The 15337-nt window shown below is 48.3% G+C and overlaps 1 protein-coding gene across 1 annotated transcript; it reads left to right on the top strand.

Moving 5' to 3' along the window:
- Nucleotides 1-423: 423 nt before the first annotated feature.
- On the top strand, nucleotides 424-11549 carry LOC148687000 (uncharacterized). The gene is made up of 4 exons (XM_088662463.1): nucleotides 424-513; nucleotides 2932-3058; nucleotides 8701-8814; nucleotides 10387-11549. Exons 1-4 carry the CDS (start codon nucleotides 424-426, stop codon nucleotides 11547-11549), a joined length of 1494 nt encoding a protein of 497 aa, XP_088518589.1.
- Nucleotides 11550-15337: the final 3788 nt, after the last annotated feature.

Below are 15337 nucleotides of genomic sequence, written 5' to 3'. Positions count from 1 at the left end.
TCTCGGGACGCGAAGTCCCTTTGCGCCCTTTTTTTCTTCCGCCTTCATGAGGACTAGCAGCGCGCAAGTTCAGCCTCCTTTAAAGGTTCCTTCCACCCACCGCTGCCCCTTAAGTCGTTGGAGGCGTTGATGCTGCCGCGCTCTCTCTCCTTCCTTCCTTCCTTCCTTCCTTCCTTCCTTCCTTCCTTCCTTCCTTCCTTCCTTCCTTCCTTCCTTCCTTCCTTCCTTCCTTCCTTCCTTCCTTCCTTCCTTCCTTCCTTCCTTCCTTCCTTCCTTCCTTCCTTCCTTCCTTCCATCATCCATCCATTCATCCATCCTCCCCCCCCCCACTTGTAGGATTTTTGTTTGGGGCTGGCGCTGGGAACGGGGGGTAGTGGGGCAACTCCAGGAACCAGTCCGCTTTACCGATCGCCTGTTGCAGAAATGCTGGAGCGAAGAGACGCCGCGAGTGCCGACGTCCGAAGTGAAAACTTTGCAAAGGCTGCAGGAGGTCCTGAGCGGAAAGATCTTGAGGTACAGCGGTGTTGGGGAACGTGGGCAAGTCTTCTGTCTGTGAAGTGGTTTGAAGATCTCGCCAAAGGGCTCCAGGAGAGCCGGTGCCAGTCAGTGTAGACAGTTACAAGGACCAATGGTCTTAACTCTAAAACAGTTTGGGAAGGCAGATTCCTGTCCCCCGCAGCAGCATCCACACAATTTCACCCAATGAGTTGAAATCTCAGTGGGGTTGGGTCAGATCAGAAATCTCAGTGGGGTTGGGTTCAGGCACAAATCTGCCACCCATGAAATTTCCCCCTTTTTCTCGTCTCCAAAGAGTTTTGTGGCAGCTTTAAAAGATCAGCTGATTTATTATGACATAAGCTTGTGTGTGGTATTCTCTAAAAGGTAGATCTTTTTCTTGCCAATTTTATGTAGAAGTGGAGCCACGATGCTCAAGTGGCAGTGCTTAAAAGCCCACATCCTAGCTGTGGTAGCTATTGCGGAATAATCAATCTGGAAGAGAAGTGCGTACAGTAATTGCATGTGTTTTACCTAGTTGGTTTATTATTATTGGCCTCCTAGTCACTTTGACTCTCCCTTCCCTACAGTTGAAATTTAGATTAACTCCTCACCGAAGGAACCCACATTTGTTTGTTTGTTTGTTTGTTTATATTAAATTTGTATACCTCCCTTCATCCATGGATCTCAGGGCAGCTCACAGCAGCCATGATAAGTCTGCAAAATGCCAAATACTTATTTGGCACATTTCTTGGTGAATCTTAACATCAACATCTTTATTGTTAATATTAGTGGAGTTGGGGGTGCCCAGCCATGAATGATATCTTCAGAAATCCGAAAATGAGGAATCATAGAATTATAGAGTTGGGTGGGACCCAAGGGTCATCTAGTCCAACCCGCTGCAATGCCTCTTAACGTAAGTGCACAGAAAGCTGCCTTTAAACTGAATCAGACCATTGGTTCGTCTTGCGCAGGATTGCTACACTTACATGAAGCAGCTCTTCAGACAGGGAGTCTCTCTCAGCCCTAACTGGAAATGCCGGGCATTTGAACCTAGGACCTTTTACCTGCAAAACACTAAACCTAAACCTATATATGGCCTTCCATATGTTTGGGCCAAAACTCCCATCAACCCTCACGGTTGTTGTTGTTGTTGTTGTTGCTGTTGTTGTTGTTGTTGTTGTTTTAAAATTTCTCGTTTATTCATTCATTTATACATTTCACTAATTTTACAATCATTTTGACATTTCAAAACTTGACTTCCTTCCCCCTCTTTCTGCGGTTCCTTAAATTTAATTTTAATATCTTCTGCATATCCAAATCAACTTAATTCACTCACTTATTCATCTTCTTTAAATATATACTCTTATAAAACTGCAGGTTGTTACACTGATCTGTTTATCTGTTAAATATTCAAGAGACCATTTCCATTCTTTTGTAAAAGATTTGTTATCTTGATTTTTTATACTTCCGCTGGGGCTGGTGGCAGTTGGGATCCAAGAAATTCTGGAGGACATCAGGTTGAGAGCAAGTCAACATTGAGAGGAGAAAGAACCAATTTTGGGGGCACCAACTGAGGAGGAAGGAAACCCCATTGTGCAAGCAGAAATCCCTGGTCAGGGCTTCATCCAATGTGACTCCTTAGGAAGGGTTGTTAGCCAAGCAAGTCCTCCCCAGATCAGTAGGTCAGCGGTTCGAATCCCCGCAATGGAGTGAGCTCCCCTTGCTCTGTCCCAGCCCCTGCCAACCTAGCAGTTCGAAAGCACACCTGTGCAAGTAGATACCGGTAAATAGGTACCACTGCGGAGGTAAGGTAAACGGTGTTTCCGTGCGCTCTGGTTTCTGTCACGGTGTCCCGTTGCGCCAGAAGCAGTTTAGTCCTGCTGGCTACATGACCTGGAAAGCTGTCTGTGGACAAACACTGGCTCCCTTGGCCTGAAAGCGAGATGAGTGCCGCAACCCCATAGTCGCCTTTGACTGGAAGGGGTCCTTTACCTTTTTTAGACCCACCGAAATCAAATGAGCTGAAGTTAGTTATGCCCATTAAACTCCCTTAGGTCTGCTCTGAGTTGGACTAAGTATTGGAATGCAACCCTCTCGGACCTTTCTGTGACCAAGTCCACATAGAGCAGTGAATTTAGAAGAAAGCACACGAAAGCTCATACCCATGACAAACTTTGTTGGTCTCTAAGGTGCTACTGGAAGGAATTTTTTTATAGTGAATTTAGAGTTGCACACGTAACTTGCTCTGAATCTGGGTGGGCGAAAGGCGCAGGTAGGCAGCGGAGAAGGCACTGTACACCTGTACTGTACACCTGAGCTAAGCCCACCTGGGTGTGGGAGGGAGATCTGGACTGCAGGCATTCTTCCTCTCCCGCCGCCTGCCACACAGTGCTGATTTTTGGGAGGGGCCTGGCTCTTTCCCCTCTGCTTTAGGGGCCTACAATCCTGGAAGAGGTATCTGTGGTTCTCATGGAAGAAAAGGAGTTCACCTTGGACCCCCACCTGCTTGCCCTCAGTGGGAATAACATCCAGCAGTATTGCACCATGCTGTCCTGGCTGGGTAAGTCTTGCATCTTCCATTACAATCTATGAAGCATTTCTCCAAGCTGCTCTCCAGCCATTCAGTTTGGTTTCACAACAATCCTGTGAGGTAGGTTCATTGGAGCGATTGTGGTTTTCCCCAGGGCCGGATTTAGGTTTGATGAGGCCCTAAGCTACTGAAGGTAATAGGGCCCTTTATATGTCCAGCTGTCCTTTGTCAACAACAAATGGTCGCTGTTTTTTTGTGTTGATTGTATGCTATATGGTAATTGATGGACCCAATAGGTATCTAAAGCCATTTGCACAGAACAAAATATGTATTTTATCAAAGTAATTGATATAGAAATGAGCAAACCAGTGATATTTTAGGGAGCAGGCTAGCAGGCAGGGCCCATTACTTACATCCTAGGAGCCTAACAACACAAAACACTGTTGCTATATATTAATAATAATAATAATAATAATAATAATAATAATAATAATTTATTTATACCCCGCCCATCTGGCAGGGTTTCCCCAGCCACTCTGGTTTTATTTTATTTGTTTTTTATCTTACATTTTTGGAAACGTAAATCCAGTTTTCCCCCCTATAATTTTTTGGGGGCCCCCAAGAGAGTGGGGCCCTGAGCTGTAGCTTGTTTAGCATATACGTAAATGGTGCTACCCTGTAAATGTCATCATTAGCAGGATTGTAGATGCAGCTATTATTATTATTATTATTATTATTATTATTATTATTATTATTATTATTACCATCATCATCATCATCCACTACTTCATGTTTCAATGAAGTCTCTAAGCTCTTTGCAACATTATAAAAATGTCACGAATGCATATAAAAATACAATTTAAAACATCCACATTTAAAAGCAGTACAGAGCAATTGGATGAAAACCTCTTTTAAAGCATTGATATAAGCCAGGGGTTGGCAAGGTTTACCTTGCCTGGGCCAGTTCACTCCAGCAGAGATCCCTCTGTGGGCCGGATTGCACCCGCACCCATGATTTCCAACATCTGCGCCTGTGCAGACACAATTTCCGGCGTCTGCGCAGACATGATTTCCAGCACTGTGCTGGTTTAGTGCAGCACGCAGGGACTCGCCAAGCGAGTGGCTCGGTTTGGGGGCGGCTCGGGGGCTGCTTAAACGACCCCCATGGGCCGCTTGTTGCCGACTCCTGATGTAAGCTAAAAAGTGGTCTTTCCCAGGCACCACTTGAAAATTGCTGAGGGTTCTTGGTGATTTTGCTGCCCATTGTAGCAAACGGCATGCTGTATGATTTTTAAATTGTATTATTGCAGGCATGTCATGGACACACACCCCCCCCCAATGAAGCTCATGGACCGCTGGCAGGGCTGGTGCGTCCATTTAGGCGGACTAGGCCATTGCCTAGGGCGCGAAAATGGAGAGGGCGCTGCCGAGCCTGCCCCGCAAAACCCCCGTGCCACCGCCACCCTCCCAAGGCGCACGCTCACGCTCCTCCCGCCTATGGAGTGGACGCCGAGAGCTCCCAGTGGTGGCGGCCGCAGCGAGCGAGCGACGGCGGTAGTGGCAGCAAGCGCCCACAGCCGAAGCCTTCAGTTATGGGCGCTGCCGCTGCCGCCGCTGCCCACCCGCTCGCCCGCTCACTCGCCGAGGAGCCCCCAGCGGGAGGAGCGCGAGCCAAAAGGAGAGCTCAGCACCCTCCCGCCCAGGGAGGGGACGCTGTGAGATCCCCAGCGGTTGCAGTGAGCAAGCGGCGGCAGCGCCCGCAGCTGAAGCCTTCAGCTATGGGCGCTGCTGCCGCCACCGCTGAGAAGCTCAAAGCGTCCCCTCCACAGGCGGGAGGGTGCCGAGCTCCCCCCTTGGCTCGCGCTTCTCCCGCTAATGGAGGGGACGCAGGGACATCAGCGGTGTGCGTGCGTGAGTGCGTCATGAAGGAGTTTTTGTCTAGGGCGCAAAAAGCCCTAGCACTGCTCCTGACCGCTGGGAACCCCTGAACTAGAAAAACTAACATATAGGGAGCATAGTAACTCTTGCCAGGTCAACAGAAATGCAGCAAAGACAACTAATCCCACCCACCAAATATGAAAGCATGTCTTTTCATAAGCAGTGGCATCGCGCTCACTTTCACTACTGTCTCCCCAACTTAAGCTTACGTCAAAAAGTGTTGCACAATTACACCCTCCTCTTGCATGCAGTTCCCACCCATTACTGTACTGGAGATAATAATACTGTACTGGAGATAATAATAATAATAATAATAATAATAATAATAATAATAATAATAATAATAATATATTATTATTAATACCCCGCCCATCTGGCCATGTCTCCCCTGCCACTCTGGGCAGCTTCCAACACACATCAAAATACATTAAAATATCACAGACTAAAAACTTCCCTAAACACGGCTGCCTTTAGGTATTTTCTAAATGTCAGGTAGTTGTTTATCTCTCTGACCTCTGATGGGAGGGCGTTCCACAGGGCGGGTGCCACTACCGAGAAGGCCCTCTGCCTGGTTCCCTGTAGCTTTGCTTCTTGCAGGTAGGGAACCGCCAAAAGGCCCCCGGCGCTGGATCTCAGTGTCCGGGCTGAACGATGGGGGTGGAGACGCTCCTTCAGGTATACTGGACCGAGGCCGTTTAGGGCTTTAAAGGTCAGCACCAACACTTTGAATTGTGCTCGGAAACGTACTGGGAGCCAATGGAGATCTCTCAGGACCGGTGTTATGTGGTCCCGGCCAGGGGTGGCTCTAGGGGTAGGCTGGTTGGCGCGGGGCGCCAGGGCGCCGGCCCGGCGGGGGGGCGTCGCGCGGCAGAGCCGCACGGAAGCCATACTGCGCCCTGTGCCTGCCCACCAGCCGCGACAAGAAACGGGGCGGAGTGGGGGCGCCGGAGCGATCTCCACATCACGGCGCCAGGGCGCCCGACATGGTTGAGACGGCCCTGGTCCCGGCGGCCACTCCCAGTCAACAATCTGGCTGCCACATTCTGGATTAATTGCAGTTTCCGGGTCACCTTCAAAGGTAGCCCCACGTAGAGCGCATTGCAGTAGTCCAAGCGAGAGATAACCAGAGCATGCTCCACTCTGGCGAGACAGTCTGCGGGCAGGTAGGGTCTCAGCCTGTGTACCAGGTGGAGCTGATAGACAGCTGCCCTGGACACAGAATTGACCTGTGCCTCCATGGACAGCTGTGAGTCCAGAATGACTCCCAGGCTGCGCACCTGCTCCCTCAGGGGCACAGTTACCCCATTCAGGACCAGGGAGTCCCCCACACCCACCCACCCCCTGTCCCCCCAAAACAGTACTTCTGTCTTGTCAGGATTCAACCTCAATCTGTTAGCCGCCATCCATCCTCCAACCGCCTCCAGGCACTCACACAGGACCTTCACCGCCCTCACTGGTTCTGATTTAAAAGAGAGGTAGAACTGGGTGTCATCCACAGAACAGCTGCAGGAATATGTGTGGATATCGAGAAAGGGAGAAGGCTCTTCCTCCCCATGACAAATCAAGAAAAGGAAGCCACAATGATCCATAATGAATGGGGGGAAATGTTTAAAAGTACTCCCCCCCCCCCAAAAAAAACCAGAGTCCTTTTCTGTTGGGGCTAATTCAGACTGAAATTTCCAGGTGTCAAAAAAGGTTATTTACGTATGCCATTACTGCGGCCCATGTTTTATTAGCCCCAAAATGGAAATGGAGTGAGGTCCCAACCAAAGAAGAGAGGCAATTTAAGTTGACAGAATATGCTCAGCTTGCAGAGTTAACATGTAGAATAAGAGAGCAAGAAGAACATACGTTTAGAGAAGATTGGAAGACGTTTATTGAATATATGGGAAATAACTGTGTACAGCTGAAAACTCTGGCAGCATTAAGATAAATTCAGCTGTGTAAATAAGTTACGATGGATGTGATAACAGAATACTGAATGGTATTGTTTCTGTAAAATATGCAGGGATTTGAGACATGTAAAATGAACCATAGAAAGAGCAGAAGGGAAGTCATTGATATCTTAAGGATGTAAAAATGAGTACTTTAAATTGTAAAACAGAGAATTTAATAAAAAAAATTATGTATATATAAAAGGAAGTCACAAAAATAAGTGGTGCAAATTCACCCTAAGCATGTTGACTCAAAAGTATATATTGGTCTGAATCCATGATAATTCAATATATCATACATGTTAGGTTTTTTAAAAATGTAATCCTGCAATATTATATTTTGAAACTAGGTCATTCCTGAGTTTGGGGGCAGGTGGGAGTTATAGTTGACAACATCTTTGAGGGCACTAAGTTAGGGGATGCTAACCATCAGCCGTTCTCCAGGGTTTCAGGCTCAGATATTTCCCATCACCTGCTACTCCTTAGCTGAAGATTATAGGAACTGAACATTTTCAGTGAAAAGCATGTGGTCTAGGTGCTGGAAGGAGTGATACGGAAATAAGATCCCAAATGCACATGTGGTGGAAATGTCCAGAGATGTGTAAATACTGAAATGACATTTACAAAGAACTAAAGAAAATGATAAAACTCACATTCAAAAAGAGACCAGAAATGTTCCTTCTAAATATAATTCCAGAGGATATGAAAAGTGCAAATAGAACGCTGTTAATGTATGGAATAGTAGCTGCAAGAGTACTAGTCGCGAGAAACTCATAGCTGCCAAGTATCCCGTATCTGCTGGGAAAACCCCTTTTTTCTTCCTGTTTCCAGGTGGTCTCCCGTTTGGTGATAAATCCCGGCATTCCCCCTTAAATTCGCTTCTTCCCGGCGGCCATTTTTCTGGTGCCGCTTTGCCCTTCTATGGGCACCAGAAAATGGCGCCGCCGGCGCCGGAAGTCGCTTCCGCGCATGACCGGGAGTTGCGTGACGCGACTTCCGGTGGCGCTTCACCCTTCTATGGGCATCAGAAAATGGCGGCGCCGGCGCCGGAAGTCGCTTTTACGTGTTTCCGGTCATGCGCGGAAGCGACTTCCGGCGCTGGCGTCACCATTTTCTGATGCCCATAGAAGGGCGAAGCGCCACCGGAAGTTGCGTCACGCAACTTCCGGTCATGCGCGCGCTGCCGATCCCGGATCTTTACGACCCGGACTTGGCAACTATGGAAACTGGAAAAGCAAAAACACACTCAGCATACTAGATTGGCAAATTTTAATGAAAGAATACTCACAGCTAGCAAAATTTACTGGAAGAATTAGAGGGCAAACAAAACAAAAAAATAAAAAAAGGAATGGAGGATTTTTGATGAATATATATTGAATAATAAGATATCCAAAATCCAAACAGCAGAAGATAATTGAACCTAAATTGAAGTTAAAGGAAAGATAATAAGTAAATAGAATAAGAATTGTGCGATATAGTAAGGTTAATATATGTAAATTACAGAGAGAGAAATTGGAAGTCAACATAGAGAAGGAACAAATGATGGTTTAATTTATGTTTTTGCTCTTTGCTTTCTTTCTATTGTAAATGATTTTTTGTATGTAGAATGTTCTTTTTTTGTAAATATGTTGTGTGCTAATGTTTTTAAAGAAAGAAACTAATAAAAATTTATTTTAAAAAAAAGAAAAGAAAGAAAAGCATGTGGTCTCTGCTGCTAAGGTATGTCTGCTGTTGCAGAGAGTGAGCTGAACCTCTCCTAAGATTTTTGTTCTCTCTCTCATTTGCTCTCTGGCTGAACAGAATTGAAGAATCCCAAGCCTGAAATTTACTTCGAGATGGAGCAAGGCCTCACAATGCCCCTCTCGCTGGCCCATGTTGTCGAGGAGTTTGAGTTTTTGCCGTGCTTATCCCAAGGTGAGGAATGGCGTGTTCATCCCTGAACCAAGCGGCCGAGCATGTCACCCACATTACAGATGAGGAGAGTGAGGCAGAAACGCAGAGGTGCTCAATTGTTCCACACTGAGAATCGATTCAAATGGACAGGAAATATTTGGTACAGTCCAGTTCTCCCAGAGCTGTACTACTGCAAGAGGTTTGCTTGTAATTCGTAACGACAGCGAGTGGTACCATGTCACAATTAAAACAGCTACAGTTTAAATCATAAAATAAAATCGCAAACAACCAAGGGCAAAGTAGCGAAACAAACAGGTTGGTGCGGGGATTGCGTATTTGAACATTCGCCTTTATAACTAGAACGCCCTGCACACAGAAATATAGCAGGTCAGGGTGAAGGCAAGGCCAGAGCACATTTGGGTATGTTTGTGCAAGTGTGTGCAAAGTAGCCCTTGGGATTCTTTGGACCTTTTATAATTCTGCAATTGTATATAGTCTAAACAAGACTACTGTGTAGACAGACACCTTCATTATTTTCAGTAGGTCTATGCTGAGTAGGACTATCAGGAATCCTTGAGCTGCTATTGCCTTCTGGATGGAAAGGAGAGCAGTTGAAAGAGCTGGGTATGTTTAGCCAAAGATTTAAGGCAGGTGTGGTGGGGAACCTTTGACCCTCAAGGTGTTGCTGAAACTCCCAACTCCCATCAGTCCTAGCAAGCATGGCAAGGGATGATGGGAGTCGTAGTCCAGCAACATCTTAAGACAGGCATGTCAAACCTGCGGCCCTCCAGATGTTTTGGACTACAATTCCCATCTTCCCCAACCACTGGTCCTGCTAACTAGGGATCATGGGAGTTGTAGGCCAAAACATCTGGAGGGCCGCAAGTTTGACATGCCTGTCTTAAGAGCAGCGTTTCCCAAACTTGGGTCTCCTGCTGTTTTTGGACTACAACTCACATCATCCCTAGCTAGCAGGACCAGTGGTCAGGGGTGATGGGAATTGTAGTCCGAAAAACAGCTGGTGACCCAAGTTTGAGAAACACTGACCCATAGCTGCCAAGTTTTCCCTTTTCTCGCGAGGAAGCCTATTCAGCATAAGGGAAAATCCCTGTAAAAAAGGGATAACTTGGCAGCTATGCACTGACCCCAGACCCGATTTAAGGGGAGACATGGCAGCGGTCTTCAAGTATCTAAAGAATTGTTTTCAGTGGCTCTAAAGGGTGGGTCTAGAACTAATAGGTGGAAATGGAAAGCAAGCAAATTTTGGCTCAGCAGTGGGAGAAAATGGGAAGAGCTGTTCATCCATGGAAGAGAGGCTGCCATGGGAGGTGATAATGGATCCTTCATCACTACAATTCCCATCATTCCTGGTCATTGACCAGGTTGGCTGAGACGCATGGGAGCTGTGGTCTGACAACCTCTATAGGGCCACAGCTTTCCTGCTGCTGATCCAGCTCCCCCACTGTTATACATTTTGTGTGTTAATAGGCAGATCTGCCTCCAGGATGGTTTAAGCCCAAGGCTGGATTCTTGCTCCGTTTTCAGAACTGGGTCACGCTGACTCATTCCTGTATTCCCTTGTTATCCAAGCAGACAACAGGACACTGCAGACCTCGGAGCCCGGATCCCTGCAGCAGGAGAGTGCTGCCGTGCCGCTGGTACAACTGCAGTATAATTTTGTGCCGAAATTGGAAGGAGGCGTCCTCCAGGGGAAGCCTTCGGCTGGCAGGACCGTTTCAGAGATCCAGCAGGGGACCGGCCTTCAGGCGAGGAGCGAGAAGCCCGTTTCCTCTGGAAAAAACCCTGGCATGCCTCCAGAGGTGCCGAGAGATCACCCCGGTGGGGAAAGGCTGTTGGGACGTTTACAGCAGGAAGGCTCCCGGCAGCCGACTGCAACGGGCTTTGCCGCAGCGACCGTTTCGCAGGGATCTGAGCGGAGCGATGCCCGAGATGTTGCTGGGCGGAAGCTGTTTCTGCGAAAGGGAGGGCATCGCTGCGATGGCACTGCTGAAGAACCCACCATCCACCCAAGGAAAGGAACTTCTCGCCTCTGCGGCAATGCCAGGGAAGGCGTCGGCGAGCCGCCGTCTTTCCAGATTTGCGAGGGAGCGTGTGCCGGAGGGGGATCTTTTGGGGGTCCCAGAGAGGGAGGCAAACCCGCTCTGAAGCTAAACCCCACTGCCCCCCAGCTGGTCCCCCCTGAGCAGCCCCACAAAGGCCGTGACAGCGGACCCCCTGTTAGTTTTAGCGCACACCAGAAAATCTTCACAGATGAGCGGCAGGAATTCATCAGCCCCCTTAACCTCCAGCGCCTTCCCAGCCCGGCAGGAGACACGGTAGAAAAACCATTTCAGTGTCCTGACTGCGGGAAGGGCTTCTTGCACCGATCCAGCATTCCCAGGCACCAGAAGATGCATTGCCTGGGCGCCCTGCCCCATCAGAAGAGCCCCTGGGGGGAGAAAGCCCTTCGTGGCCCTGGCGGTGGTGGGATGGGCTTGACCGGAAAAAAGCAATGCAGCGCTTGCAAGCGACTCTCCTTCCCAGCTCCGGGGGTTCAGAAGCACCGGGCAGCTGGCGAGAAACCCTTCCGCTGCCCCGACTGCGGCCAAACGTTCGCCGTGAAGTGGTCGATGACCAGGCACCAGGCGCTGCACCAAAGTGAGAAGCGCTTCAAGTGTCTCTCCTGCGGCAAAAGCTACACCCAGAGGTGCCATTTGAAGAGGCACCAACAAATGAAACACATGACAATTCCCTGATATCGTTGTGGAACCCATGTGAACGCAGGGAACGCAGCTCTCTCTCTCTCTCTCTCTCTCTCTTCTTCATTACCGGAGTGGACGGCATGAATACTTTCATCAGAGTCCTCCAGCCTGAGCCCGTCCTTCCTGAGATCAGGGGAAGGGGGCCCTCCTGGAGGTTCCTGGACTTCAACTCCCATCAGCCTCAGCCAGCATGGCCAGCAGCCAGGGGTGATGGGAGCTGCAGTCCAACAAATGTCATAGGGCCATAGGTGCCTGCCTCGGCTCATGGCTAGTGTCCTTCAGTCTCCACTTAGTTTTTTTTTCCTTTTTGCATGTGACATGGGGTGGGGAGAGAGAAGGAGAAGCCAAGGAAATTGCCCATCAACCTTCTGGCGGAAACAGCATCCGTTCACTTCGAGGCTGATCTGGACCGTCTAGACCAGTGTTTCTCAACCAGTGTGCCTCCAGATGTTTTGGGACTACAACTCCCATCATCCCTAGCTAGCAAGACCAGTGGTCAGGAATGATGGGAGTTGTAGTCCCAAAACATCTGGAGGCACACTGGTTGAGAAACACTGGTCTAGACTTTGGGATTATTTTTCTCTCCGAGGCAGGAGGGTTCTCATATTCAGAAGAAGCAGGAAAGTGTGGCTTGTTGTAAGCCACGAACAATTAAACTTCCTTCTCTCACATGCAAAGACCCCTGAAGAGCACGCAATGCTCACGCTCTCATTCCCTTGGCGGCAAATAACACCAGTTGTTGTGCTTTGGTGCGAAAGGGTCAGAGAAGCACTCTGGCAAGTGTCACATAATTACAATAATTGTGCTTTCAGATCTGCAGAGGAGACCCATCACCCAAGCCCACTGATGAACATGGCTCATGGGATAGTAATACGGGGAGGACCTTAGAGCTGTCACCCACCCAGTTGTCTCCTTCCTTCCTGAGTTTCAGGCATGGCCTGAAAGCACCCCTCTTTAAGCCAGACTGATGCTGTTTGTTTGTTTTTATTAGGATTTCTGCTGCATTTTTAAAAATGGTTTGTATTCTTTAATAGCAGGACTTCTTAGTTTGCATTTTACTGTTTTATCGTGCACGTTGCTATTTTAACTGGAGGGATGTGTAAAATCCCCTGGGTTCTTTCTTTTTTTTTTTTGGATGAAGGGTAGTAAAAACACTGAAAACAAATAAATATTTTGAACACACAAGCCTGGCACAGATGCCTACAGTAAGCGTAAAGTCAAGCCTCAAGCGTAAAGTCAAGCCTCAATCAACTACTGTACTGCTCTGGCTGTAATGAGCAGGGCTGGGTGGCGCAGGGCACAGGGCCACCAGGGGGCGCTGTGCGGTTGACCCTGCGGCAGCCGCGCTCCACCCACCAGACAGCCGCGGTGGGAAACGGGGTGGGGAGGTGGGGCGCCGGAGCGATCTTCACACCAGGGCACCATATATGCTTAAGACGGCCCTGGTAATGAGCATAACTTATATTTAAGGAAAAGAAAAGAAAAATGGTACGCTGCCAGAAGACAGAATGGCTTGTCAAAATTCAAGCTGTTTTCTGGTGACCTGCTAAAGTCTGTGGATGTTAGAACCACACACACACACACACCTTTCCCAGTGCTGGCTGGGGCAGATAGTAGTTCAAAAACTCCAGGAGGGTGCCAGGTTGGCAAAGGCTGCCTTAAAGGTTAAGGGCTGTGTGAGCAATGAACGTATTACTATAAGAGCCAGGCTCCATGCACAGTGTGGCCAAACCAGTCATAAAGGTAAAAGTAAAGGGACCCCTAACCATTAGGTCCAGTCGTGACCAACTCTGGGGTTGCGGCGCTCATCTCGCGTTATTGGCCGAGGGAGCCGGCGTACAGCTTCCAGGTCATGTGGCCAGCATGGACTAAGCCGCTTCTGGCAAACCAGAGCAGCACACGGAAACGCCATTTACATTCCCGCTGCAGCAGTACCTATTTATCTACTTGCACTTTGAGGTGCTTTCGAACTGCTAGGTTGGCAAGAGCTGGGATCGAGCAACAGGAGCTCACCCCATCATGGGGATTCGAACCGCCGACCTTCTGATCGGCATCCCTAGGCTCTGTGGTTTAGACCACAGTGCTGCCCGCTAGCGAGAATCCCCACAACTGGTATTCAGAGGCACAGAGCCTCTGGTTACAACAGCCACCATGGTTAATATTTTATTTATTTACCGCATTTATATAATAATATAATCATAATAATTTATTATTTATACCCCGCCCATCTGGCTGGGTTCCCCCAGCCACTCTGGGCAGCTTCCAACAAAATATTAAAATACAGAAATCCATCAAACATTAAAAGCTTCCCTAAACAGGGCTGCCTTGAGATGCCTTCTAAAGGTCTGGTAATTGTTGTTCTCTTTGACCTCTGGTGGGAGGGCATTCCACAGGGCAGGTGCCACTACCGAGAAGGCCCTCTGCCTGGTTCCCTGCAACTTGACTTCTTGTAGCGAGGGAACCGCCAGAAGGCCCTCAGCACTGAACCTCAGTGTCCGGGCAGAACGATGGGGGTGGAGACGCTCCTTCAGGTATACTGGCCCTTTCCTCCAAGGTGGTGTACCCGGTTCTCCTTGTTTTATCTTCACAACAACCCTGTGAGGTAGGTTAGTCTGAGAGGAAGTGACTGGCCCAGATGTCACCCAGTGAGCGTGGGATTTGAACCCTGGTCTCCCAGGTCCTAGTCCGACACTAACCACTAGGTTCTCAAACTTTTCCCTCAGGGACCACACTTTCAGAATAAACATTTGCTCACACCACACCGAATTTGTCTGACCCCCCACCCCACCCTGGTCCCTTCCAACTACAATTCTATTGTAAGAAATACATTGGAAAACCAAAAAGAAACAAGTCATAGCAGTGCTTGATTTATAACACAGAACACAACTACTTCATAATATTATCACGGGACATTCAGAAAGTATAATAAAACAATACAGCTACCTAAGTTCATGAATCATTCCCAAAATATAATTATAAACAAGCCTCATACATATGTACCTTAAGTATGTATACAAAGTCAATGGGAGGTGTGAGCTTGCTTTTGCCAGGTAACCTCATTTATATTGGGTCCTAATTCTCATCTCCTGATCAACACGAAGAAACCTCCCCCCCCCCGGGAGTTTTCTCATATTTGTAAGTGGAAAATCCCCGTTCACAACAATATGTCATGGAGAACTGTAGAAAAATAGCTAACATTCTCGAAGAGAGGTGTGGCTCCTCTTTATGGTTGTACAGTATATCCAACAAATTCTTTTGATATACAATACTAGGGTTGCCATATTTCAAAAAGCAAAATTCCGGACACCCGCAAAACTGGGGAGCTTTTAAAACCCAAATTGGGGAGCTCTTTTTGGGTCAACCTGGCAAAAGTAGTGGTTTTAAGCTACACATTCTACTCATGTAAAAACATGCTGATTCCCGGACCGTCCGGGAGCCGGATTTAGAAGGTGATTGGGCCTCATCCGGCCCCCGGGCCTTAGTTTGGGGACCCCGCTTTAGGAGCTGTTTCCAATTATTTTCCCATCGCGTTGCCATACATCCGATTGGGCAAAAATACCCCCTGACGTGGTTTTTACACCAGGACGTGCCAGGAATTTTCCTGACATATGGCAAGCCTAGATATACTCTACTGCACTGCAATGTTTGCATGTTTCTTTTATTGCCTTTGAATATTCCCGCCGCACTCGCTATCCTCTCCCGCCAAGCTCTTTGAGAGCCGCTGCTCTAACCACTTCACCACACTGTCTCGCAAGACCCATCCCTAAGTTGCATCTATTCTC

Source organism: Zootoca vivipara, chromosome 2, assembly GCF_965207765.1.
Source record: "Zootoca vivipara chromosome 2, rZooViv2.hap1.1, whole genome shotgun sequence".
Taxonomy (NCBI): domain Eukaryota; kingdom Metazoa; phylum Chordata; class Lepidosauria; order Squamata; family Lacertidae; genus Zootoca; species Zootoca vivipara.
This window is presented reverse-complemented; position numbering and strand designations above follow the sequence as displayed.